This window comes from Cucurbita pepo, chromosome 16 (genome assembly GCF_057944985.1).
Source record: "Cucurbita pepo subsp. pepo isolate OVF chromosome 16, ASM5794498v1, whole genome shotgun sequence".
In the NCBI taxonomy this organism is placed as follows: Eukaryota; Viridiplantae; Streptophyta; class Magnoliopsida; order Cucurbitales; family Cucurbitaceae; genus Cucurbita; species Cucurbita pepo.
In genome coordinates this window covers 7,347,096-7,374,428 of record NC_141813.1, presented here as the reverse complement: position 1 = coordinate 7,374,428, position 27,333 = coordinate 7,347,096, and the positions used below count along the sequence as shown (strand labels likewise).

At 38.0% G+C, this 27,333-nt stretch overlaps 2 protein-coding genes across 2 annotated transcripts; one reads left to right on the top strand and one right to left on the bottom strand.

Annotated features, from left to right (window-relative positions):
- Positions 1–1,166: 1,166 nt before the first annotated feature.
- Positions 1,167–4,209, bottom strand: LOC111794713 (glucan endo-1,3-beta-glucosidase 8-like). Its single transcript, XM_087118687.1, has 3 exons — positions 3,768–4,209; positions 2,652–3,314; positions 1,167–1,636 (listed from the first exon to the last, which is right to left on the bottom strand). Exons 1-3 carry the CDS (start codon positions 4,133–4,135, stop codon positions 1,192–1,194), a joined length of 1,476 nt encoding a protein of 491 aa, XP_086974813.1. The 5' UTR covers positions 4,136–4,209; the 3' UTR covers positions 1,167–1,191.
- Positions 4,210–9,261: 5,052 nt separating this feature from the next.
- Positions 9,262–24,271, top strand: LOC111810610 (uncharacterized). Its single transcript, XM_023697344.2, has 3 exons — positions 9,262–9,552; positions 9,945–10,544; positions 23,156–24,271. The coding sequence occupies exons 2-3, from the start codon at positions 9,960–9,962 to the stop codon at positions 24,005–24,007; spliced, it is 1,437 nt and encodes a 478-aa protein (XP_023553112.2). The 5' UTR covers positions 9,262–9,552; positions 9,945–9,959; the 3' UTR covers positions 24,008–24,271.
- Positions 24,272–27,333: the final 3,062 nt, after the last annotated feature.

Below are 27,333 nucleotides of genomic sequence, written 5' to 3'. Positions count from 1 at the left end.
ATTTGCCATGAAATTATGTAGGTTATTTCCCTCTGTGGCGTTCAGTAGTGTGAGCGTGTGTTAACTCGACGAGCTAGGCTTAGGGGGTACGTATAGAAGCTTGCCTAGTGGGTCCATGTGCGTGTGTGTGGCTCGTGTGTAGAGAAGTACTACACATCTAACCCTACCTAGACTAGAAAGTAGAGCTCAAGGCCATGCCCAATGTTCTTATTAAAAGATAGGTCCCACCATGATTGTTTATGTTTGCATTTTTTTGCACCAACAACGAGGCTTTACTAAGTACTTTCAAATATTAAATTCCCGTGCTACTTCTTTTTCAGGTAAAGGTAAGACACCCTGTACAGATGACAGCGTTGCCATGAAGACCATGGAACTGAAGCTAGGATAGTTGCATTTATGTTTAAATTGTAGTCCAAAGTGATATGAATCCAAAAACTAATCACTTCCATGTACCCGAACGAGCAATTACAAGAAACAATACAAAGAAGATTCAAGTATCAAATCAAGAAAATAATGGAGTGGCTGACATTGGAAAGTGATTAGAAGACTTGCCATTGGTAATTGAATTACCAATTAAGACAATTTATGAATGTCTTATTTTCTTTGATTTGTATTTAATAGCATTTGTAGTTGGTGGTCGAACTTTATTATGTTAGGGTTATCTTTTGGGCCTATTTAAAGGCATATAATATTCAATTTTGAAATGAAGGGTTGAATACAAACAAAACCTTTGTATTTTTTTTATACATTTTTGGTGTTATTCTTTTTCAAACCTTGCTTTAGGTTTGATGTTTAAACCGATTCATTGAATTAGTTTTGATCAAGCTAATTCTGGAGTGAATTATCTTGGTATCTAAGAGTGACCATCATAGATTCCAAGTTCGATCTAAGAGACATTCATCTTCTAACTGGCTCTTGGTTGGAATCAATCCGTTAAGTTAGCTTTTTCTGTGAACGTTTTGCAAGGACTCTAGGAGGACCTCTAGCTTGGCAAATTTCAGCATTGTAAGCACTTATCATTGCCAAATGTTAGATCAAGATGTTGCATTATTTTATTTTAATTCATATTATCAGTTTATTGTTCAAAATGAATTCATTATGAATGTTTAAGTCAATGACATCGTTTTGGAAATGTTCTTAATAGACTTTTCGGCACATAATAGGTATGTCATACATGTAGTGGCGTCTCTATTATATTACGGAAAATAGGATCGTTACAAATACGGTGGACACAAAGGGGACGACATTCATCATCGTCAACTGGTGCCCAGCGCTGACAATCTGGATGGGGAACAAGCAAGTGCCAACGGAGGCATTTTTGGTGACAATCTCAGCAGATCCACCAAAATCACAAGCTTCAACGCTCTGGTCTTGCATCTGGAAATACATGTTGTAAGCAAAAGAAAAGTTGCCTCTAGCGTTCAAGTCGTTGCATGAAGATCCAAACACCAAGGTTGTGCAGTCGGACAAGGAGCAGGCATAGTCGATCTGACTTACTTCTGATGTTAAGTCCTCGATGCTGTTCTTAATCACACACCATTTTTTTTCCAAGTATTGAACTCCCTTTGCTGCAACTGGCATCTTGTCATTCCCATTGCCTGCTAAGTCCATCGGGAACTTTGGTTTCCCATCATACCTGTTAAAAATATGTCAAAGAATACGTAAAAAAAAAACGTTTCGATTATATCTATATCCTTTCAACTTTGATTCTAATTAAGTCTGTGTTAATAGATTTATAAATAAGAAATACATCTCGATTGGTATGAGACTTTTTGGAGAAGCCCAAAGCAAAGCCATGAAAACGTAAGCTCAAAGTGGACAATATCATACTATTAAAGAGATTTGTGATTCCTAACATGGTATTAGAGTCATTCCCTTAACCATGCTAATAGAATTCTCAAATGGACAACAAAGAAGTTGTGAGCCTCGAAGGTGTAGTCAAAAGTGACTCAAGTGTTGAACAAATAGTGTATTTTGTTCGATGACTCTAGAGAAAGAGTCGAGCCTCGATTAAAGGGAGACTGTTCGAGGTCTCTATAGCCCTCAGGGGAGACTTTATAGTGTACTTTGTTCGAGGGGAGGATTGTTAAGGATTGTTGGGAGGGAGTCCTACATTAGCTAATTTAGCGAATGATCATGGGTTTATAAGAAATACACTCCATTGGAATGAGGCATTATAGGGGAAGCCCAAAACAAAGCCATGAGAGCTGATGCTCAAAATGGACAATATCATACCATTGTAGAGATTCATGATTCCTAACATGGTATCAGAGTCATGCCCTTAACTTACCATTTTAATAGAATTCTCAAATGTCGAACAAAGAAGTTGTGAGCCTTGAAGGTGTAGTCAAAAGTGACTCAAATGTCGAGCAAATTGTGTACTTTGTTCGAGGACTCAAGAGAAGGAGTCGAGCCTCGATTAAGGGTTGGTAGTTCGAGGACTCTATAGGCCTCAGGGAGATTCAAAGTGGACAATATCATACTATAGTGAAGATCAGTGATTCCTAACAAAGTCATCGTATCTATATTTAACACCATACTCAATTGTCCACGTTGACACTCGATTATACCAATTGAGTAATAATTTAGCATGACCTTGGACAATAGGAGGAATGGAGATGCTATGATTCTTATAAACAAATATATTGTACCTGAAAATTCCCCAATGGCGCTCAAAGAAGCCAGGGAGAACGCTCTTCATATCCTCATCAAAAAGGCTAAACAAATAAATTTCAAGCTTCTCATCTGGCCTCATGGGAGTCCCCTTCTTGCTAGCCAGATTCTTAAACAGCCCATCATAAAACCTCTTCGCCAACTCCAAGTTAGCATACTTATTAGCGTCGGTCGGCCACCCCACCTCTCCTACGACGATCTTCAAATCCCCCTCACCGATCTTCTTCAACGACCAGACTAGCGTGTCGTAGTTTGCATCGAACACGTTTGTATATGTCTTTCCCTTGTCATTTATCGACTTCCCGGAACTGTCTAAGAAAGCAAAGTCGATTGGAAAGTCGGGGTTCTGGTAGAGACTGAGGAAAGGGTAGATGTTCACCATGAAGGGAGCATTGTTGCTGCTTAGGAAATGAACTATATTTTTCATTGTGTCATGGATGTCTGATCGGAACCGCCCATCCGAGGGCTGGTTCGATGGTGACTCGTAGACATCGGCATTCAGCGGCGTTGTTACCTTGATCTTGTCACCATGGCCAGCATCATTGAGAGCCTTTTGTATGTTTTGCATGGCCGGAAATGTTAGTTTTATGTAGCTTCCATTGAAGCCCGTTAAAAATGGTTCGTTTCCCACTGCTACGTACCTGTGGATATTTTTATTTGAAGAAATGGTTTGGGTTAGGAGTCCTTTTATTACAGACATCAGACACAACTTTCCACGTGAGATATTTAGCTTTAAATTATGGTTTACCGTAGGTATCATATTTGGCCCTTTTAATAATTGAGATATTTAGCCTTCTATTATGATTTACCATAAGTACCATAGTTGACCCTTTATTATATTAGGGACAAATATCTAGATATTTGCTTTCCAGGACAACTCATCATAGATATCATATTCAACTTTTTTATGGTAGACAAATATCTGGTATCCATTTATTACTCTCTCCATTTATTTATGTTACAGCTTCATATCAAATTTGTTATTTTATTACTCTTTCAGTTATTTAATTATGTAAATGATTATAAATAGAGAACTTGGTTTTAGCCAAAATTCTCACCCATTCGAAATAAGCTTAGAGAAAGAAGAAAAGAACCTGATATCGACCCCTCCGTTGTATATATAGGCGGTGACATTTTCCTTAACCCAATCCTTAGCAAGGTCGTAATCATTAGCAAATTTCTGAAGCTGGTCATTAGGAATGGCCACAACGGTCTCAATTTTGGAACCAGCCAATGCACCCATTATCCAAGAGTCTGAATCGAAGAGCTTAACCTTCTTGATCCCATTGTCTTTGAGCAAGTTGACCACAATGCTTGGATTTATTGGGTGGGATGCTATTGTTCCCCAATTCACACCCACGTCCAGGTTGGCCTCCACCACAGTGGTCAAGGCCATTAGAGTGGCCCATGTGACGGCGATGGCGAATGATGTGGGTCTGGCCATCGCTCGAGGCCGCACCATGAAGACAAATGTGGGTGTGAGTTAGGGAAAGATGGGATTGGAGAGGCTTTTGTGATGATGGCTTGTTTGGGTGTTGAAGGATATGGGATGGTTAAAAGAAGAGACAATGAGCGGTTTGTGTTAATTGACTTTATGGTCTTTAATTCTTTGCTGTTTATAGGATTGAAGGTTGTTTGAAGAGAAAGACAATGGTCACAAATGAGGGAGAGGGAAGGAGGGACAACTTTTCCGTTATTTAACTGTCCTAACTTTATAACTAATACTTTTAACTACTTTGCATTATGTTTGGATTCGCATTTTTTGTGCGTCCTATCACAAAGTGCCATGTGTCAAACACATTTTGATATTTTTGATCTTTTGTTTTTTGTTTTTTCTTTTTTATAAAGAAAAGTATGGATTTTCCAACGAGTCGTGGAGAAATTGCGTGGGTCTCAACCAATCGTGTCCCTCCATCTGACTGACACTCAGTTAATTACTTCATTCCTTTGACTGCGAGACCTGTCATTCTAAGAGGGAGAACACAGTAAAGAAGAGAGAGAGAGGAGAAAGAGAACGTGGACGAATCGTCTTAACAAGACTCGTAGGCACATTAGTGGTGGAACGATTGGCAACATCAAGCACTCAAGACAGTAAGGCCTTACTTTTCTTTGGTCTATCTAAAAAGGATTTTCAACAAGAGGGTTCGAGTTTTCTTGTTCTTTTCTCACAGTAGGTTTCTGCATCGTCATGGCCATAAAAGAAGACTAACTAGGGCAAGGGGTGAGTGAGGAGATGTGTCTTGAAAGTTGTCGTATCACTCGGAGAATGATCGGAGAACAAACCGAGGAAGAGAGAGAGAGAAGACAGAAACAAAAAGGAGGAGAAAGCATAGAAACCGAGTCAAGAATAAGAAAAACACGAGTTAAGGACTCGGGTTCGGTTTGTGTAGATCTGGTACCCATTAAATGTGTATTGTAAAGGTATTAAGATGTAATATGTGTATATGTCATGTTTAAGAAAAAAAAAATAGTCCAATTAAAGAGTTTTGTTCAAGCATAATATTTATGATCCATTAATATGCTCTTCTTGAGGGAGTACGGAAAAGTTGAAGTAAGAACAATTTTGAAATGTAGCCCTAGAAGAGTATTTTTGAAAAAATAGCTCAAAGAGTATTTTTGGGAAATAGCCTAAAAAGGGTAAATTTTGGAAGTTAACCACATGAACTCCAAATTATTTGGAGAATTGGCCCTAAAGTAGTAAATTTACCAAAATAGCCCCAAAGTTACAAATTTGCAAAAACAACCCTAAATGGATAAATTTGGAAACTAACCCAACCAAAGCTTAGTCAAATTGGCAAATTAATCCACACATGTGGAATTAATCCTCTCCATACATCTTCAAAAAAAAAAAAAAAAAGTTCAGAACTTTGAAAGTCGCTAAAATATGGAAACCCATAGGTTGATTTTCGGTAAGCTTTTGATTTTAGAAATTCAGAACTTTGACTCCCAAATTCGGCTTTGATACTGAGTCGTGTTATAGGCCTTATACCTTTTGTTTTAGGGCAAGATAAGGAACGATTTTGATGCTTGAGAACTCTCGATAAATATTATGGATCATAAATATTAGTTTTGTTCAAGCAAGATAAATATTATTTACTACTTAATTAGCTTTTGCTTATGCTTGAAAACTCTTGTAGTCTTAACATGTTTATGAACTTTCTAGCATGACCGGATTGATTCTTATTTCACGTATTGAAAACAATTTGACAAAAAACAACGTTAAGCTTGATATTTGTAATATTGTACTTAGACGCATGTTAGAGGGTTAGAAAACTTGTTTACGCCCTGTTCTGCTTTGGACAATCGCTATGTGCTTTAGATTTTCTATTATGTTGGTTATTGATTATAAACAACTATTTTACGTTAATAAGGTATTAGAACCTACATGTAACTACATGTCCCACTATCTCTTTGAGTTGACCAACTACCTTGTAAGGACGATTATAGTTCAATTGTCAACTTTAGTGAGTCACATAAGTCATAAAGAACACATTACTGAAGTAGTTTCGGTTGTGCCTAGTTGTGGAGTCAGGTTAGGTATTGTCTTCACATGGAAAGCGATGCAATAGATAGTACATTTCTAGCCCAAGATGGGGCGTGAGCATATTAGTTACTGTCTTCGACCAAAAAGGTGACGCGACAAGCCTATTATTGTTTCTACCTAAAAAGACGATGCAACAAGTAGTTATAAAATTACATGTGCTACGTCCGCTTGATTGATCAGCACCGCTCCATTTATTACTTTTGTACTGCCCAATAGCAGTAAATAAATTTTAATAGTTTACCTTCCAACTGGGTAAAGTTCATATTATAATTCGATCATTTTAGACTATCCAAATCAATTCATAACGGTTAGGTTCAGTTGAATTTTTTGAACATTGAAAATTCGATTTGATTTATGGGTTGACATTTTTTTTCTTTTTTTTGTCGGATCAACCTGACTAACCTGAAAATAAGGTCACAATCCAACCCTAGCTGACCTTTTAAAAATGTTAAGAATATTTAACGTTTATAACAAATATTAGTGATGCAATGTAACATGCTGGTTGCTTGGGTCACCAATCTAACCAATTGATAAACGCCAACAATGCTGGATTTTCCAAGGCTAGACGTTCTTCTAGAATCCTTGCAAACGTTCACAAAGAAAACTAACTTAACGAATTGATTCCAACCAAGAGCTGGTTAGAAGATGAATGATTATTAAATCGAACTTGGATTCTATGATGATCACTCTTAGATTCCAAGACGACTCACTCCAGAATTAGCTTGATCAAAACTAATTCAATGAATCGGTTTGAACATCAAACCTAAAGCAAGGTTTGAAAAAGAATAACACCGAAAAGGTACCAAGAAAACACAAAGGTTTTGTTGACGTTTGGGGCCTCCGTTCTTGAGCTTCTAGTATTCGAGTTTTTTTAAATTTTCTTTGACAAATTTCTTAGAATGTCTAGTTTCTGGAACCATAAATTTGTTTCATAAGAATCAATATGCAAGAGGGTTAAAATTAAGAAAAACCGAGGAAGGGTCTTAGTTTGGTTTGACATGGCTGGTTCAACTGAACTGGCCACGTCATCATCTTTTTCATCTGGAAGGGAAGAAGACGCGCACGGCCTTTGCGCTGCCGCCTAAAACTTCGCTCCCTCCGCTTTGTATTCAACGTTTCACCCCTCGATTTCCTCATGAAACTTAAAGGTGGTGTTACAAGGAAGAGTTAGGGATTGATTTCATACCTTCTTGTGGATCGTAGCCTAAGTTATTCGCCTCCAAAGTTCGTCGAAAAACTATTTCCTGGCCTGAGTTCAACCCAAAAAATCTTATTTGGGCAACCGTTTCTAGAGGTTTTAAGGGCTCGATTTCTTCATGGAACTTCTTCCTTATTCTTCCCTCAAGCTAGAATTATTTTGGAGGAACGTCATTAAGTGTGTGGCCTTAATTTTGAGAATTTCTTCTTGGTCTGCAGCTCACCCCGAAAACGTGTTTTTTCTTTTTCTTGGGCAGCTTTTTCTAGGGCAGATAGCTCTTGATTTATTCATCAAAGTTACTAAACTTAATCCTCTAAATCTAAAGGAATGATTAGTTTTTTTTTATAAAAAAAAAAAAAGATGGTAGATGGGAATTGGATCCTTTCCCCTAATTTGAACCCGAAATGCTTTTCTCTAATTGGGCACGCACCAAGACTTGTTAGCCTTCATGGTCTTCTACGTAAATGATTCTTGAAGGTGCATAACTGAATGAAATTGGTCTCACTCGACGAATTTGCGTATATGCTCGGATTGGATTTTCAAGCTTCCTTTGAGTTTCTATAATGGTGAATAGGATTGAGGGAACAGGGTTTAGGTGTTTTCGATGCTTCCTTTCTTCATCAAACGTGTGGGCAATCTTGTTTAGAAGCTATAAGAACAAGTTTGAAGAGAAATGGTAGACAATTGCTCTCGAATTTTGGAGTAGAAAACCCAAAAACTCAACCATTATTACTTGCAATTGGGAGCTCAACTTGGCTTGATTCTTGTTCCAAATGAAAGCCCTTACTTCAGCCTTTATAGAGGGAGCTTAAAGAGACGTTGATACCTCTAGAATCATCATGATTCGAAGATTTAGTTTTTTATATTTCTTGATTTAGTTTTTTTATATTTTTTGCGGGAAATATCCTCTCTAATCGACCTCCAATTTGAATTATGGTAGTTGAATGTGATGAGGTGTGTCTCCTTTAGAAAATACTTAAATTTGGTGAAGATCCAACGGTTGAAAATGGAGATTTGATTACCACCTCTCATTTTCTAATTTATAACATTTTCGTAATTATCTCGAAGTTCAAGGGTATTTTGATTTGTCATTCTCCAAATATATTATTATTATTATTATTATTATTATTTTGAAAAATCTGAACTTTTCTAGAAAAATTCATCATTTTTTTTTTTTTTGACCACTTTGAAATTTCTTCTGGACAAAGAATTAAAAATCTAGGAAGTTCCATAAAAATTAGAAAAATGACTGCTAACTAATTGAATATTTGAAGCTTTAGGAGTATTTTTGAAATAAAATAACGGTTCATAATTATTTTCTATAATTTACTCTATTTTTTAAAAGCTAAATTAATAACATATTTTTTAAACTTTCAATTTTTTTTAATAAATTCTTCTCTCCCAACTCTAAAAAGTTTTATTAATTTTTTTTCTCCCTTTTCAGCTAGAACTATATTTAAAAATTATTCGCAAATGAAGAACATTAACACTTTTAATCTTTAAAAAAACAAACTCTAAGACTTTTTAAAAAGTTTAAACTTATTTTTGAAGTTTCTTAAAAAAGGAATTTACGCGGATTAAGACGGTGGAAGTGTATTAATAAAACTTTTGAAAATTTAAAGTACAAATTTCTAATTAGTCTGTTTTTGAATACTTGTGTAAGCCCGAAAACATCTAAAGCTTGGATCTCATAGCTCAAAACAATATTTTTTTTTACGTTCATAATCATTCAATACACTGAAATAATAAAACGTAGATAATAAATATTGAAGTAACGTGTTTTTTTAAAGTCAAAATATGGAAAACCCTAGGTCATAGGCGCAAGAAGAGTTGTGGACTTCAGACATTTCTTAAAAATGCGTGCTGGACACACTGAATCTTTGGTTTCAAGTCGAGGTCACCATCTATCCACATTCCTACCAAACTAAGATCCGACATCCCAACTTCTCCTTTTCCGTTCCTCATTCTGCAAATCTGAAAGCGACCCGACCCCATCGGAGGACCTCATCAACAACCCATCTTCAATCATCATCGCCGGATTCTGCTCAATTACTGCACTGCATTTCCGATTTTCCTTTTACTTCAAACCATCTCTTCTCCCCAATCCTATGTCTCCCAACTCCGCTTCATTTTTCAGGTCTGTTTTCCTTCTCAAATCGCTTTTTCTTGCTCTTCTGTTGCTGTTTTCTTCTGTTACTGCAATTATTTTCGTTTCTCTTCGTTCTGTTTCTTAATTTGTGTTCATCTATCTGCTCTCTGTCATCATCTTCCTATATTTTGTTCAATCTATATTTTGTTCAAGATATTGTTCACGATTGTTCAATTTCCTTTGATTTTGTTTCTCGTATTTACTCATCGAGGGATCCTTCTCGTCTTTCCTCCTTTGTTTATCCTCTTCTTTATCTTGTTGTTTGTTTTACCTAAATCTTAACTACAATAGTTGATGAGCTTTTGAAATTGGGGTTTTCCTCTCTGTACAGTAGTAGAATGTTGTGACTTATGTCTGTTTGAATTTGTTGAATCCCATAGGTTTCATTTTCTTAAATGCTGCATTATCTTGGAGATAAAAAGGACCAGAAAATGAATATGAGGAACAGATACAGGAAAACAAACGCTTTACGTTGCGATGCCGGGAGCAGATGTTTGATATCTGTGGTAATAGGGAGTCTAATGGGGTGTATTCTTTTGCTACATTTATGTTCTCCTGTAAGTCGTAAGGATGAGATAGGTCGGGGTATTCAACTTCGAACGAGTCGTCACCTTCACTTTCGTGAACTTGAAGAGGTGGAAGAAGAAAACATTCAAATTCCCCCTCCTCGTAAGAGATCTCCGCGTGCAGCAAAGCGAAGACCAAAGAAAACGCCCACACTGATCGATGAATTTCTTGATGAAGATTCACAACTTAGGCACAAATTCTTTCCTGATCATAAAACTTCTGTTGATCCAATGATCCCGGGAGACGATAGCATGTTCTATTATCCGGGGAGAGTTTGGCTGGATACTGAGGGGAATCCTATTCAAGCTCACGGAGGTGGAGTTTTATTCGATGAAAGATCTGAAACATACTATTGGTATGGAGAGTATAAAGATGGCCCCACCTACCATGCTCACAAAAAGGGAGCTGCACGGGTAAAATCTATACTCTGCCTTTCTGAGCCTTCGTTTTCTGTAATGATAGTCTAATACTTCCATGGCTAAAATTATTGGTTAAATTATAAAGACATCCTAAACCAAGAAGTTGGTATAAAAAATGCACCCTATTTTTTTGAAGTGTAATTTTAACTCTTTAAGTTTGAAGTTTGTTTTAAAATAGCCCTCGTAGGCTTTTGCAGTTAAATTTGTAGATGGAAAAGTTTGTATATTCTTATGTGAACAAATCTAAACACTTACATGGAAAAAATAAAGACACATGGTGCATCTGTGAACCTTGTATGTGGCCTCCTTTCAACCACCACCATTTTTTGTTCTTTCGTTTATGATTTTTTTTGCTAATCCTTCTCCTTAAATTTACTTCCGGGTGTTTAGATTTGTTCACTTAAGTAATACATAAGTAGAAACAAACGTTTCTATCTATAGATTTAACGAAAAAAGTCTTCAAGGACTGTAATTAAAAAGTTCAACCTTCAATGGTTAAAACGAAACTTTTCGAAGTTTAGGGGTATAGCCGAACCCAACCCCATAGTTCAGGAATAATTTTGATAATTTAATCTAAAAATATTCCTATTGCATAAATTGTTGGCATGCATCTCTATGAATATGTATGGAAACAAAAGATTTTGATTAGTACTCCAGTCTTTTTCCCTCCTTTTCCCTTATTAACAATATTTTCTTCTTTATTATGGCATTTTCCTATCCCAATTATTGCTCCATGGTGGTTTTAATGACTTTATGTCTATATCTTTTTAAATATGAAATATCAGCTCCAGTGATCGTTGTATGTTGAATTCCTTATAGTTCATCTTTTTGTACCTTATTCCACTCTTGATAAGGTCTACGTCCAACTCATGAATCTTTAGTTTTTGAGATGGTATGTGATGCTTGGTTGGTTACTTTAAGATCTTGGGAGTATGACAGTGAGAAGAAATTTGAAGGCAGAGGAAGTGAGTGTGCTTTGTGGCCTTTTGGAGCTGATCGAGAGTATGCTGATTTTGAGATTAGAGGTCAAGAAAATGGAATTTAGATAAAACAGGATTTTCTTGGTTATACGTTCGGTTAAAGAGTCAGTTGATGTTCCCTCTCTTTCTAAAGTTTCGTTAAATGATTTGTGGAAATCAAGAGTCTAATAAATGTGATATTCTAATCTGTTTGGTTTTGGGAAAGCTACAACACAATACATCAAGAAGTTACGAGAAAATAATTATCAGACAATGAACCTTGCTTGGGGCAAGGAAAGAAGATGAAATTAGCATTAACCCGACTGCTCAACTTCTTTTATTAAACCCTTGCAGATTGGGACAAGTCCTTGGTGATTAGAGAAACATCAATCTAATTTTTTGAATCAAACGAATGGGGCCACAAGATTGAAGTACCCTTCGGCGAGCCTAATTTTGAAATTCAAGGTCCCAAAAAAGGTGAAAAGTTCTTTTATGGTAGTTCGCCTAAAGGAGTTTGAAGAAGCTTTAAAAGAATTTTCAACTTTCAAAAATGGATGATCTCTCCTTCTATGTGTTGCCTTTGCTTACAAGAGGAGGAATCCCTTGATCACTTGTTCTTGCAATGTTCTTTTGTGGCTAAAGGGCAGCAGCCTATCTTCAATGTGTTTGGGGTGGATTACTACTTCCCTAAGAACATTAATGATTGGCTTATGGAAGTGCTCAACGGTAGGGTGTTTGGCGGCAAGGGGGAAAGTCCTTTGGAGGTGTGATATGCCTTCCTTCCTTCAGAGCCTTTCAAAGGAAAGGAATAGCCAGGTTTTTAAAAGTAAGTATTCTTCTTGAGTCCTTTTGGCGTTTGGTGCAATACAAGGCCTCTTGGTGGTGTACAGTTCACACTAAATTCTCTTGCAATTAATGCCTTTTGATGATTCAATTGGAAGGCTCTCATTTGTTAGTTTTGTGGGGAGGGGTGACCACTGTGGGGTTGTTGTTTGGTTCTTTTGATCAATACGCGTCACTGCTTTTTATATATAAAATAATGACCTGCCAGATATTTTGGGAAACTTGCAATTAGGAATAGACAGCATGATGTTACTGGTCTAGATGATAGTTATAGCGTGAGGAACACTACCGAGGAGTTTAGAATTGATTTAGAGTTTTTTGATGCACCTCCTTGAAATTGGAATGTTAATTAGTCATGGCCGACGAGTTTATGGTCCTCTGAGCCCCAGGGGAAGGAATGCTGTTTGAGACGAGTTGGGTGATCTATTTCGTCTGTATGGGCCTTGTTGATGTGTGGTGGGGAGCTTTTATGTAATTTGCTTTGGTACTGAGAAGATCTTGGCTGGCTGGACGATGAAATCAATAGGCTCTTCAATTATTTTATTGAGAGAAATAGCCTCTTCGACTCTCCTCTATTGTACGGAAAGTTTACTCGGTTGAATAGTAGGGCACGTACTAGACTTCATAGGTTACTAATATCTGAAGGGTAGATGAATGTTCATGGGAGTGTGAGACAATTGCTAGGCCCTAGAATAACCTTCGACAGGTGTCCAGAGGTGATGCTTGTGTCCTTTCATATTTGAAAATATTTGGTTGGACCATACCTCCTTATAATTGTTGAACACTGTCATAAGCCCTATTCTCTAGGACCAAGACCTATTCTCAAGGTCTTTTTTTGGCTTGTTAGTTTATCTTTAGGTTTAACAGAAGGCTATATAATGCCATTCTTTCTGCTGTTGAAATCATCAAGTTTTGAGTGTCATATTGTATGTCTTGAATAACTTTGGTGTTGTGAGTACATTTGTTCCGCTTTCGGCGCACAACAAGTGGTATCAGAGCATTGTTGTGGTATTTGGGGGTATTGTGAAAGTTTGGGCCTCATCGACCATTAGACGTGCTCACAATCGTGTTTATTCTCTTGAAAATCAGTTTTCAAGAATTGTGTTTTTGAGTTACATCCAGATTAATTATTGCAAATGGCCGAACCATCACGACGTGGATCGAGAGTGTGGAGTTCCAATCTCGAAGTAGAAAAATTTGATGGAACCAATAATTTTGGTGTTTGGCGAGGCGAAGTTAGCGATTTGCTGGTCATGCAAGACCTCGATGTTTCTCTCCAAGAGGAGATGCCTGAAGACATGACAGAAGCAGAATGGACAAAATTAAATCGGCAAGCCTGTGGAATTATTCGATCCTGTCTTGGCAAGGATCAGAAATATCCATTTATGAAGGTTACCATGGCGAAAGAATTATGGGACAAGCTTGAAGCGAAATATATGAAGAAGAGTGTGGAAAATAAACTCTATTTGAAGAAGAAACTCTTCCGTTTTGACTACAAGGAAGGTATCTCAATGGCTGAGCATTTGGATGATTTTAACAAAATCATCACTGATTTGCTCAATCTTGATGTTAAGATTGATGACGAGGACAAGGCGTTGTTGTTATTAAACTCTTTGCCGGAATCCTACGAGTTTTTAGTAACAACCCTACTACATGGAATCACTAATATTGATTTTGAAGATGTTTCAAATGCCTTAATAAACAATGAGATGCGAAAGAAGGAAAAGGAGACGTATCAAAACTCTAGCTCAAATGTTCTCACTGCTCATGGAAGAACTTCTACCTGGAAAAGGAACGAATGTGGAGAGTCTCGATTAAAGTCGAGAGGTAGATCTGATAATTGGAGAAAACTTGATAAAAATGAGTGTGCATATTGTCGACAGAAAGGCCATTGGAAAAAAGATTGTTCGATCTTAAAAGAGAAGGGGTCGAAGTCCAATGTGGTTAAAGATGACGACACTGATACAGATGATGCCTTGACAATCTCCTTATCAGCCAGCCAAACCATGGAATGGATTCTTGATTCTGGGTGCTCCTATCATATGTGTCCCAACAAAGAGATGTTTTTGGACTTCAAAAAGTTCAATGGTGGAGTTGTCTATATGGGCAATGATAGTACTTGCAAGATAATGGGAATCGGCTCAGTACAAATCAAGATGTTTGATGGGGTTATACGAAAACTCAAAGATGTGAGGTATGTTCCTGACTTGAAGAAAAACTTGATTTCACTTGGCGTTTTGGATGCGAGTGGTTATCGCATCATTTTGGAAGGAGGGAATTTGAAAGTAGCTCGTGGAGCTTTGGTGGCAATTACAGGAACTAGAAGAGGTAGCATATACTACCTCAACGGAACCACAATAATTGGGCATGCTGCTATGGCAAGTTCGAAAGAACAAGACATATCGAAATTATGGCACATGCGACTCGGGCATGCTGGTGAGAAGGCGCTTCAGACATTGGTGAACCAAGGAGTCCTTAAGGGTGCCACAACTGGAAAAATTGATTTCTGTGAACATTGTATATTTGGTAAACAAAAAAATGTGAAGTTTGGTACAGCTATACACCAAACAAAGGGTATTTTGGATTATGTTCACACCGATGTATGGGGTCCCACAAAGAATGTCTCATTGGGAGGAAAGAGGTGGTTTGTCACCTTTATTGATGACTACTCGAAGAGAGTTTGGATGTATCCCATGAGGCACAAAAACGAGGTTCTCCAAATCTTCCTAGAGTGGAAGAAAATGGTAGAGAATCAGACGGATAGGAAAATCAAAAAGCTGAGATCAGACAACGGGGGAGAATATACTTATGATCCATTCCTTAAAGTATGCCGAGATGAAGGGATCGTTCGACACTTCACTGTTCCTGGTAAGCCACAACAAAATGGAGTTGCTGAGAGAATGAACCAGACATTAATAGAGAAGGTTCGATGCATATTGTCTCAAGCAGGATTGAGTAAGGCATTTTGGGCTGAGGCTCTCAGTTATGCAGTTCACTTGGTGAATCGTTTACCTGTTTCTGGAAACGGTGGGAGAACTCCGCTTGAGGTATGGTCAGGTAGTCCTGTTAGTGATTATGATAAATTGCATGTGTTTGGGTGTCCTGCTTATTATCATGTGACAAACTCAAAACTGGATCCTAGAGCAAAAAAAGCCAAGTTTATGGGCTTTAGCAAAGGTGTGAAGGGCTATAGGTTATGGTGTCCAGAAACAAGTAAAATTGTTAATAGTCGAGATGTGACATTCGATGAGTCTGGAATGTTTTTGCAGAAAATTGAAAATAATGACGAGGCATTGAAGCAGGTGGAGAAGGTGGTGTTCTCTCCTGATGTGGTTGCTCCTACCGAAGAACCTATTGATCAGGTAAATAATAACTTTGATGTCTTAGAACAAAAAGAGCAAAGTCTTGAGGAGCAAAGCCTTGTGAATGAAAGAGTGGAGGAACCTGAGTCAATCGCCAAGAATAGACCACGAAGGGTAATTCGAAAACCTGCAAGGTTTGATGATACGATAGCATATGCTTTCTCTTTGATTGATGGAGTTCCTAACAGCTACAAAGATGCTATTCAGAGCCCGGATAGCTTACACTGGCAAGAGGCTGTGAATCAGGAGATAGCATCATTGGAGATAAATCAAACTTGGGATTTGGTACCACTTCCAAAAGGTAAGAAGGAAATTGGTTGTAAATGGGTTTTTGCAAAAAAGGAAGACTCTTCTGGTATACGTTATAAGGCTCGACTTGTGGCTAAAGGTTACGCACAAAAGGAAGGTATTGATTACAATGAAATTTTCTCACCTGTGGTAAAACATTCTTCCATTCGAATTTTGTTGGCTTTGGTTGCTCAATTTAATCTTGAGCTTGCACAACTTGATGTAAAAACTGCTTTTTTGCATGGAGATTTGGAAGAAGAAATATATATGGCGCAACCAGTTGGTTTCCAAGTAGTTGGACAACAACATTTAGTATGCAGATTGAAGAAATCTTTGTATGGGCTGAAGCAATCCCCTCGCCAATGGTATAAAAGGTTTGATCATTTCATGGTAGAGCATATGTATACTCATAGTCAATTTGACCATTGTGTGTATTATCGGTGTCTCGATGATGGATCGTTTATCTATTTGCTCTTATATGTTGATGATATGTTAATTGCTTCAAAGAGACAGATGGAGATTGATAAGCTCAAAGATGAGCTTTCTAAAACATTTGAAATGAAAGACTTAGGCAATGCAAAGAAAATACTTGGAATGGAGATAGAGCGAGATCGGAAAAAAGGTACAGTCTGGTTGACTCAGTCTCAATATCTACGCAAGGTATTGTCAAGATTTAGTTTGAATAATTCAACCAAACCCGTTAGTACTCCACTTGCTCCTCATTTCAAGCTTAGTGCTTCCATGTGTCCAAGTTCTGATGATGACAAAAGGTATATGGAGAACATTCCTTATACAAATGCTGTTGGTGCGTTGATGTATGCTATGGTGTGTACTCGACCTGATCTTTCACACGCAGTAAGCATGGTGAGTCGTTATATGCATAATCCTGGTAAAGAGCATTGGCAGGCTGTAAAATGGATTCTTAGGTACATTCTTGGCACTATTGATGTTGGTATTAAGTTTCAAAAACAAGAAATGTTTAAGCTTGACAATCGTGTAGCTGGTTATGTGGATTCTGATTATGCTGGTGATTTGGATAAGCGACGATCTACTACGGGTTATTTATTTACTATGGCTGGTGGACCTGTTTGTTGGCGTTCAACATTGCAGTCTACTGTTGCATTGTCTACCACTGAAGCAGAGTATATGGCAGTAACAGAAGCTTTTAAAGAAGCTATTTGGATGCATGGTTTGATCAATGACTTGGGTATTTTGCAGGAACATATAGATGTATTTTGTGATAGCCAGAGCGCTATTTGCTTGTCAAAAAATCAAGTCCATCATGCTCGTACAAAACACATTGATGTCCGTTTTCACTTTATTCGAGAAATTATTAGCAAAGGGGATATTCGGTTATTAAAAATTGGAACAGCTGATAACCCTGCTGATATGTTGACAAAGGTTATCACTCGTGAAAAGTTCTGGCATTGTTTAGATTTCATCAACGTCGGAAGGGAGTAGTGTGTTGACATGGTAGCAACCAAATTAGCTATAACTTGGAGATCTTATGACAAGGTGGAGATTGTTGAACACTGTCATAAGCCCTATTCTCTAGGACCAAGACCTATTCTCAAGGTCTTTTTTTGGCTTGTTAGTTTATCTTTAGGTTTAACAGAAGGCTATATAATGCCATTCTTTCTGCTGTTGAAATCATCAAGTTTTGAGTGTCATATTGTATGTCTTGAATAACTTTGGTGTTGTGAGTACATTTGTTCCGCTTTCGGCGCACAACAATAATCTTCCTTTCCTTCATGTTGAATGCGGAAACCAATCGAAATTAAGCAATTCGGAACGGTATCCTCCATGGGGAAGCTAAGGGTCCTCAAAGGAGTGTTATTGTGGAACAAAGACTCACGTAGGAGTTTTAAAATTCTGGAAATTAAAAAGCTCAAAACAAAGCCCTTTTGGTTAAATGGTTATGCCAATTTCCCCTTGAGTCGATAGAGGATTATAGCAAGCAAATAGGGTCCTCATCCTTCTGAGTGGATGTCAGGTAAATATTTGGAAAGAAATTTCCGATGAGCTACTTTCTTTCTTTCACTTGGTCCCTTGTTTTGTGGCTGATGGGAAAGATAAGTATTTTTATGAGAATAAGTGAATGGCGATGGAACCCTCTACTATACGTTTTCTCGTTTATTTTGACATAATTTTAATCCTGAAAGGGTAGGTTTACGAAAGTTTAGGGACCATTCCTTTTTCAACTGCATTTAAGTGATTTACATCTGCTTTATGTTCGCTTTTGGCGTTTCGAGTTCACAAGTTTAGAAACTGCACAAAAACTTTCTTTATCTAAAAAACAGTCCCACGAGATCACTGTCTTCACTCGAAATTGACATCCAGTGCAGACCTAAGGAAATAAATCTTAGAACAGGATCTCTAGTATTAGACTTCTTAAATTACCCCAATGTCTGTTTGAAGGTGCGCATCATTGGAAAAGGGACGCCTGTTTCTTTTTGCGTACTGATGAGGCCTGAACTTCCTTCCAGCATCAATTTTATTGAAGTAGTTTGAATTTAAGCCTCCTCCTTAAAACCATTGTAACCTTCAGTCCTATAGTAGGAAATGAATTTCATGTTGTTCCTTTTACTTTTGCTTTCTCTAGACCTCTAGGAAAAATTTGAAAAAGAAAAACCCTAGAATGATATGATTCCTTCTTTAATGACGCGATTTTTGATGCCTTGAATCACAGGTCACCACGTGCACTTGAACTTAAAAAGAGGTGGTAATTTTTTTTTTTTTTTTTTTTTTTTTTTTTTTTTTTTTTTTTTTTTTTTTATGTAAAGCGGGAGACACAAGGAATTAAAAATTCAAATATGAATTCAAAACCGACATAAAGGTAGTTTGAAGGTAATATCCGTGAGTCAAGTCAAAACGGTTTACCAAAAAAATTCACAAGTTTCGAGAAGTAGCATTTAAAATAATAATAAAATGACAAGAAGGAAGACGACTCGATCTAAAGGGCACCCCCTATAGCTGCACGGTCTCACAATCATGCTTGTCCTAGGCATGTTGCCCATGGCTGCATGCCTGTTGCATGCCAAAACCCTTGTGTTGTATCACTTCACTGCTTTCACCACTTTCATGATGTATAGTTTCTTTATTGTATTTTCTAGGTGTATGATGTTTCATCAGAATCATGTATATGCCTTATAGACCTGAAATGCCTCAAAATGTAGCATAGGGAGATGCCACTAGTCGTCGAATCTTCGTACTCGGAGTTATATACTATCTAAGCCATTGTGTTGCCTTTTTCGCTTATAGTCTATAATATTGCTTTATTCATTTATCTCAATCTTGTTTTCAAGTTCCCTTTCTAAAATCTCTCTCTGGTGCTGTTTTCTAAAACCTTCTCCTTAAAGCAAGGCCAGAGACTTGAGTATACGTCGTCAGAAAGAAGGCAACATGGTTTCAAGTTGGCGGACTCACTTGGTATTGAGAGTGAGTGCCCCACAATCACTTAAAAAATGTCCTGTAAGACTGCGATTGTGACAGTTGGTATCAGAGTCGAGTTGGCTCCAAAAGTGATTCGGTAAACATGGCTACAACCAAGCAGTTGAACAAGTCCCATGTCGATCAACTAGTCGACATCGAAGAACAGATGCAATTCTTGTGAGAAGTTCCTTACAATGTTCAATACTTGGACAAGCGGGTGAAAGAGCCCGCCGACAAGACCAATATGGTTGATGTAGTTGCAGGTTGATTGGATGAGTTACCCATCGAGGAACTTATGTACCGAGTAGACAACCTAAAAGAAAAAGCCACAAAGACTGGTGGCTTCGAGCGAGGAGACAGCTCGACAGGCTCGCTGCCCTAATTGAAGAGTGAGTCGATGGTCTAGACAGATCCTAAAAAGGAGTTATGTAGATGGTCTCTGAGATATTTGAAGATGTGAATTAGCCTTCGACGTGGTCAGGGCAGAAATTGTTAGGAATCACGACTCTCCACAATGATATGTTATTGTCCACTTTGAGCATAAGCTTTCATGGTTTTGTTTTGGGCTTTCCCAAAAGGACTCATTCCAATGGAGATCTATTCCTTGCTTATAAACCTAGGATCATTCCCTAAATTAGTCAATGTGGGACAACCTCCCAACAATCCTCCCCTGGAACAAAATACAACATAGAGCCTCCCTTGAGGCCTATGGAGTCCTCGAATAGCCTCCCCTTAATTGAGGCTCGACTCCTTCTCTGGAGTCCTCAAACAAAGTACACCCTTTGTTTGACTCTTTAGTCATTTTTTACTACATCTTTGAGGTTCACATAAGTTTAGGGCACGACTCTGATACCATGTTAGGAATCACGACTCTCCACAATGGTGATATTGTCCACTTTGAGCATAAGCTCTCATGGTCGTGCTTTGGGCTTCCCCAAAAGGCCTCATTCCAATGGAGATTATTCTTTGCTTATAAACCCATGATCATTCCCTAAATTAGCCAATGTAGGACAAACTCCCAACAATACCCAACATAAATGGCAGATCTAAGCACTAGAGTTAATCTCACCGTTAGAGCAGTGTGAAATCAAACCCCTACAGGGGGAGCAGTTGAGTTCAACAAGATCAAGGTTCCGGAGCCCAAACCCTTCTATGGGGTTCGAGCTGCCGAGGTTCTAGCGACCTTGATCAATACTTTCGGGCGATGAACACAACAACAGAGGAAGCAAAGGTCACCTTGGCCACCATACATCAAGCCGAGGATGCGAAATTTTGATGGACATCGTACATTGATATTCAAGAGGGCCGGTACACAATAGACACATGGAAAAGACTGAAACAAGAACTTCAATCTCAATTCTTCCGAGAGAATGTTGAAATCTTGGCTAGAAGGAAAGTGCGGGATCTCAAGCACACAAGAAACATCTGAGAGTATGTCAAACAGTTCTCAGGGTTCATGTTGGACATCTGAGATATGTTCGAGAAAGACAAGATCTTCCACTTCATAGAAGGACTAAAGCCATGAGCGAAGTCCAAACTATATGAGCAGAGAATACAAGACCTCTCCACGACCTATGGTACAGCTGAACGATTGTTTGATCTAAGTAACGAACAATCCCAAGATGTAAGGCGAAGCCAAACCTCCTCGAGTGGATTGTTTGATATGAGCTGAACAATTGTTTGATTTGAGCTAAACAATTGTTTGATCTGAATCTACCATTTTACTCTTGGCCAATTTATGATTGACCTATGGTTGTACATACATGAGACCTTTTTCGATCGACTCTTTTGACTCCCCGACTTTCTTTTGTAGCGCAGATAGAAACTTCAGGGCCCCATACGAGGGTTTGCTCTATTCTCCGACAACGACTTTTCGGTTTTCCCACCTTCTGACTTTGCCTCTAAGTCTGTGTCCAAAGCTGCTTGGAAGGCTTGTAGTGTCGCTTTCTTGGGGCACTCGTATACTCTATGGTTCTCTCTACATAAGAAGCAGGAGGGAGGTAGCCGAATGAAGTAATTTTGATGATAGGTCCCTCAGCCTAAGACTAGTTTCAGGAAAATCACCCTAGGTTGGCCTAGTGGTCATCAAGGGACATGTAAACAATAAAAGACAAAATAAACTAGCTCAAACCATAGTAGCCGCTTACACAAGATTTAATATCCTACAAGTACCTTGACAACCAAATGTAGTTGGTATAATCCTACAGGTACCTTGGCTGTGAAAATACTCAAAGTGCTTGTAAGCTTCCCATACACTAATGATATTAGAGATAATAGGAATTCTAGGGAATCCGTGTTATTGAGAGGACTCTAAGCGCACAATCCTAAAATACATCCTTAGCCATCTTTGGAAGAATCTTATACCTCGTAAAATTTACCTTACACAATCCTAAGATGTCAAACCTGTGTGCCCCAGTGTTCCCCAACATCCCCTGTGTCATGGTCAAGCTATTTTCTCTTCGCTTCTAAGAGTTAAGACTATCCCCACAGACCAACATAAGTCCTTTTAGCATGCTTTGTTCTCACTCACATGCAACTGAAAGAAAATTTTCAGGAAGTCACCCAACATAGAATTGTTCCAAGCAAAACACGTATAACTGGAGTTCATATGATTGAGCCACCGAAAAGGAACGTACACTTTATTGGGTTAGGTAGTGACTTTCAATTCTTTTAATTCTTCATTAGTTATCCTATCCTTAGGATCACTCTCATTCATTATCCTAATCTTCAATTGAAAGATTTTCATTCTCTGTTTCTTTTCATTCTCTGTTTCCATCGCTTCTATCCTTTCAATTCTTTTACCAAGTTTTTAAAATTATTCCATGATGTTACTTTGCAAGTGTCTGCTGTGTAACATCAAACCTAATTTTCAATGAAGTTTGTTCTAATTCAACAACACAATCAAGATTATTCAACATGTGGTAATCCTTTGTTGTGTGTCATGGCAAAAAGGATAGAAGCGATGTTTGGTAAATATTGGAAAGATTTTCTCGTGTGTTACTGTTATGCTAGAATCTCATTATACGCTTGAATTCGTGATGTTTATGCTTACAGATTTATATGATGAAGAGATTGCAAACCAAATTAGGAAGAAAAAAAGTTAAAAGATTAGTTTTCTCGACACTTAAATATTAAATATTATATTAGTTCTTGCTGTCCTCCTTCGACAGCAAGAACAATAGAACAGCTCTTTCTGGGCCATCTTTTCTAAGAATAATGCGAAGCTTTTGTCGAAATGTTCACTCAAAGGTGTTTTCTGGTAAACGTGGCTCGAAAGGAACCCCGAAAATTTAAAAAATTCAAGTAGAAAAACTTCAACCAAAGTTGGAAATGCATGTTAGAACCTTTTCTTGAAGTTGAACTTCTGTTCTTATGTTCTTGCCTATTTTGGGTTGATTGCTTATCTTCAGCTTCTGCACCATCTATTAGGCTGTGTTCTAGGATCCTTCCTGTGTTTGAGATAATTGATATCAGGAGTTTGGAGGGCCGTCAGAATTGTTGATACTGAGTTGTTCGGATGATGTAATATTTTTCATCTAATGATCTTAAAACCAACGATTGTTCTGTTGTGACTTTCTTTCAGATCGGATAATCTTGAATCCTGCGCCACTTGCTTTAAATTTATCACATTTTTTCACCATCTTTTGTTCATCATGTGACTTTCAGGAGCAACCAATTAACCTTCAAAACTACACTAACCTGTTGGCATTCTTATGATTAGGTTGACATTATAGGAGTCGGTTGCTACTCTTCCAAAGACTTATGGACCTGGAGAAATGAAGGCATTGTTTTGACAGCGGAAGAAACCAACGAGACTCATGATCTTCACAAATCCAACGTGCTCGAGAGGCCGAAAGTAATCTACAACTCAAGGACTCGAAAATATGTAATGTGGATGCATATCGATGATGCGAACTATACGAAGGCTTCTGTTGGTGTTGCCGTCAGTGATTACCCAACCGGTCCGTTCGATTATCTTTACAGCAAAAGACCACATGGATTTGATAGTAGAGACATGACAATCTTCAAAGATGATGATGGTACAGCCTATCTCGTTTACTCATCTGAAGACAATAGTGAGCTTCATATAGGACCTCTTTCAGAAGATTATCTCGACGTGACCAATGTAGCGAAAAGGATTCTCGTCGGCCAGCACCGGGAAGCACCGGCTTTGTTTAAACACCAGGGAACTTACTATATGATCACATCAGGTTGCACGGGATGGGCACCAAACGAGGCACTGGCACACGCATCAGAGTCGATAATGGGTCCATGGGAGACGTTGGGAAACCCTTGTATAGGTGGAAACAAGTTGTTTCGACTGGCTACCTTCTTCTCTCAGAGCACATTTGTTCTTCCCCTACCTTCACACCCCGGCTTGTTTATTTTCATGGCAGACCGATGGAACCCTGCCGACCTTAGAGACTCGAGGTACATTTGGTTGCCGTTGATGGTTGGAGGACTTGTCGATCAACCCCTCGACTACAATTTTGGGTTCCCTTTGTGGTCAAGAGTGTCGATATATTGGCATAGGAAGTGGAGGCTTCCTCAAGGCTGGAATCCGTTGAAATGATACAAAATGTTCGTCGTCTCCCACTCGATGTACCATACAAGAAAGTTGTTTGTTTGATTCTTTGGTGTCCCATAGTTTTCCTTACCAACTCAATAATGTTAACTAGTTCGTATTAAAGGCACATAATTAACAACCCTTGAATGAACTTATAAATCATTTCTCCCTCACAACACACTATGCCACCTTTCCAATGTTCAATACGTTTAGGTCTAAGGATTTCTAAAAAGTAATATTAGTTTTGATGTGCCATTCATTTTGTGATTTCTTTCTCTGCACTTGCCTATGAGATGGGTTCAGGTCTAATCTCTAGAGCCATCTGAGTTTCTTAGGAGGCTTTGAAACTCCGACGGTTTTTTTGGTCTAATTCTTATCCCTTGGAGTCTATAGGAGTTAGTCTTTCTATATTTCAACTCAGGTAGCTTGCTTAGTCTAGTCAGTGAATGACTGACATCTCGAGTTGAGACATTACCTCAATAAAATTTGGTAGAATAGTATGACGTCTACTGGTCTGAACATCATCTATAGAAGGGTAGTTGGCAGATCATTCCACAAGGCTATTGAGTTACTTTCAGTTTGCTGGAAGCAACACCCATGTGCATAACTACTACATCTACTTGTGTGGTCATTCGCCCCCTCTCATAACAGGTTTGTAGCACAGATAGTGGCACCTAGTTTCATCAACGTACTACCCTAATTCTAAGCCTAGCTCAACAGTACCACTTGGCAGGAGACCACTATTGGATCCGACCTAGGTTCCTGGTAGTGCCATTGGGGTATAGGAGTGGATAGGATAGTGGAGATTCTGATGACACTATTCACACTACTAGCCCCTAGCGAAAAACCTTAGTCATTCATGGGTGCCGAGGAAATCTTCTAGGGTCATAGGGCGTCGAGGTGGCTTAAAATGCAAACTCTACTTCATGACTCTTTGTACTAATTCCTTGAGTTTTCTTGGTCTGGGAGCACTTGGATCGAATCCCCTTATTACTAATATGATTCTAAGGTTTTCGGTCTACCGGAGGTATCTTGTCTTAGGTCATTGTTTAACTAGTCTAACTTTAGCACCCTAATCTTAACTCAATGCAGATAACTATACTCTATTGGGAGAACACACAATCAATCACCTACACCTATCCTATGTTTTCATGCACACATGGGTAGGGAGATAATTCTATCAATCACCTTAAGCACGATATACATTATCCAAATATTCATGCAAGCTTAACGGGGTGATACATCCGTCAATCACCTGGAGCACATATCACAATATGTCATCCTCCTTTCTAGACTGCGGAAAGCATTAAAATAACATGCATTATAGAAATTTCATCTTAAAGACATTTTGGTAATTTTCAATAACATATAATGAATTCTCATTTAAAAAAAAAAAAAAAAAAAAATTGACCTCCTAAAGTTTTAATCATGCATATTCTAACCCCCTATGGCAAGGTATGCTCGCATGCCTGCATGGCCTAGCAATCCATACAATTATTACTTGAGAAAGTTCGAATGACTAGTTACTTGACATCTATGGCGTCGGCCTTGACTCATTTCTCCACTCAATAGGGGCTCTCATCTTGACATCTATGTGTAGTCCCTAGTCCAACAAGGACTGGTTTACAGGTTTGCCTGTTTCTACATTTAATAGGAGTCCTTGTCTTGAGCTAACTATCCATGTAGTCCCTAGTTCTTCTCAATAACTTGTTTAATGAGATTATAGCGTCGACCCTGACCCGACTCTACACTCAATAGTAACTCAACTAGTTTCGTGGTTCTATAAGCTACTTAAATCATGTTAGACACCGTGGAGATAACATCATAAGGTATAAATCATACACACAATCAAACAAGGAAACATGCTCAACGGGGAGATAACATCTATTAATTACCCGAAGCACAGATCACAATAGCTCATCCTCCTTTCTAATACAGCGAAATACATATAAAACATCATTAATCACAAATCTCATCATACGGGCATTTGTTTTAATTTCTTGCATCATGCATACCACACTCATGAATATTGCCAAACTCGTATTCTAGTCATGCATATTTTCTTTCTAGCCATGCCTCCATAAAACAACATGGTTCTTGGAAATCTCAACCTAGAGACATAACCGTGATTTTACCATAACATACATACATTTTATACTTATCCAAAAACGCCATTATGAAGTATTTAACATGCAATACCTAACCACCTATGGTAAGGAATCCTTGCATGCTAGCACGTCCTAGCGATCCTTACAAGTATTACTTGTCTAAAATCCATGTGGTTACTTACTTGGATGATGCATGCCTTCTCAAGTTGGCTTTTCCGCGTGTTAGAAGCTCCAAAATTTTTGTAACCTATCTCTCATGGGTTGCTGCGCATTCTACTCTTTCGTCAAAATTTTCAAACCAGATTTTTATTCTTTTCTATTTTCTTTGAATTTTCGTAACGTTCTCTCTTCACAATAACTATAGACTTTTAATCCATTTTTACTAATATATTTTTCTCATAATTTTTAGTCAATCACAGCAAGAAATAATCGAATCTAAAGAGCGCCAAAAACTAAGACTTACAAAATTTTCAACTCTTTGACGTTCATTAGAATTCAACTTTCCGATCCGAATCAACTCCGACTTTCTTCATAAAAATTGTGCGAAATACATCCAGTATCAACAAATTAAAAATTCAGAATTTAATCCCAATAAAATCTCTTGAATTTGAAGAAAAATAGAAATCAAGAACCTAAAAATTATACCTTCCATTCATCCTCGATTCTTGACGGAATTGAGTGATTCAAAAGCCGAGAATGGTTCTCCGAAGACCATTGAAGAATTCTTGTGAAGAAATTTTGGTGAAATCCTAACTCTCAATGGACATTTAGAGCAAATTTCTCTCTCTCTAACTTTCTCAAGAATCTTTAAACCCTCATCTTCCTTTCTCTCTTTTCATTTTCTTTCTCTTTCTTTTTATTCATCATTGAACATCTAATTAGGGCTAATGCAGACCCCTAATTAGGAATGAAGGGTAAAATGACCGATTTACCCATAGGGTTGATTTTTTTCATTTTTTATATATATTTTTCTTGAATTCATGAGATTTTTCTAATCATCATTTCTCTCTATCTATCTCACCTTGAAATTCAATATTCAAAGCAAAGGGAAAACTCAGGTTTTAAATTTTTCGTCGGGGCTCGAGTCTTTCATGTGCTACTAATGTATGGGCTAGAGAGCTCAGCTCAAGCAATTCAAGGTGAAAATTTGTTAGCTTATATAGTCAATTAGGGTAGGAATCTCGGTAACGCCATTCACTTGGCAGATGATAAGGAGAGACATGG

Coding starts and splice junctions, on each gene's coding strand:
- LOC111794713 (XM_087118687.1), bottom strand. CDS start 4,135: ATGGTGCGGCCTCGAGCGATGGCCAGACCCACATCATTCGCCATCGCC. Junction 3,315..3,767: donor AACGGAGGGGTCGATATCAG/GTTCTTTTCTTC, acceptor AAATATCCACAG/GTACGTAGCAGTGGGAAACG. Junction 1,637..2,651: donor CGCCATTGGGGAATTTTCAG/GTACAATATATT, acceptor TATTTTTAACAG/GTATGATGGGAAACCAAAGT.
- LOC111810610 (XM_023697344.2), top strand. CDS start 9,960: ATGCTGCATTATCTTGGAGATAAAAAGGACCAGAAAATGAATATGAGG. Junction 10,545..23,155: donor ACAAAAAGGGAGCTGCACGG/GTAAAATCTATA, acceptor TCTTATGATTAG/GTTGACATTATAGGAGTCGG.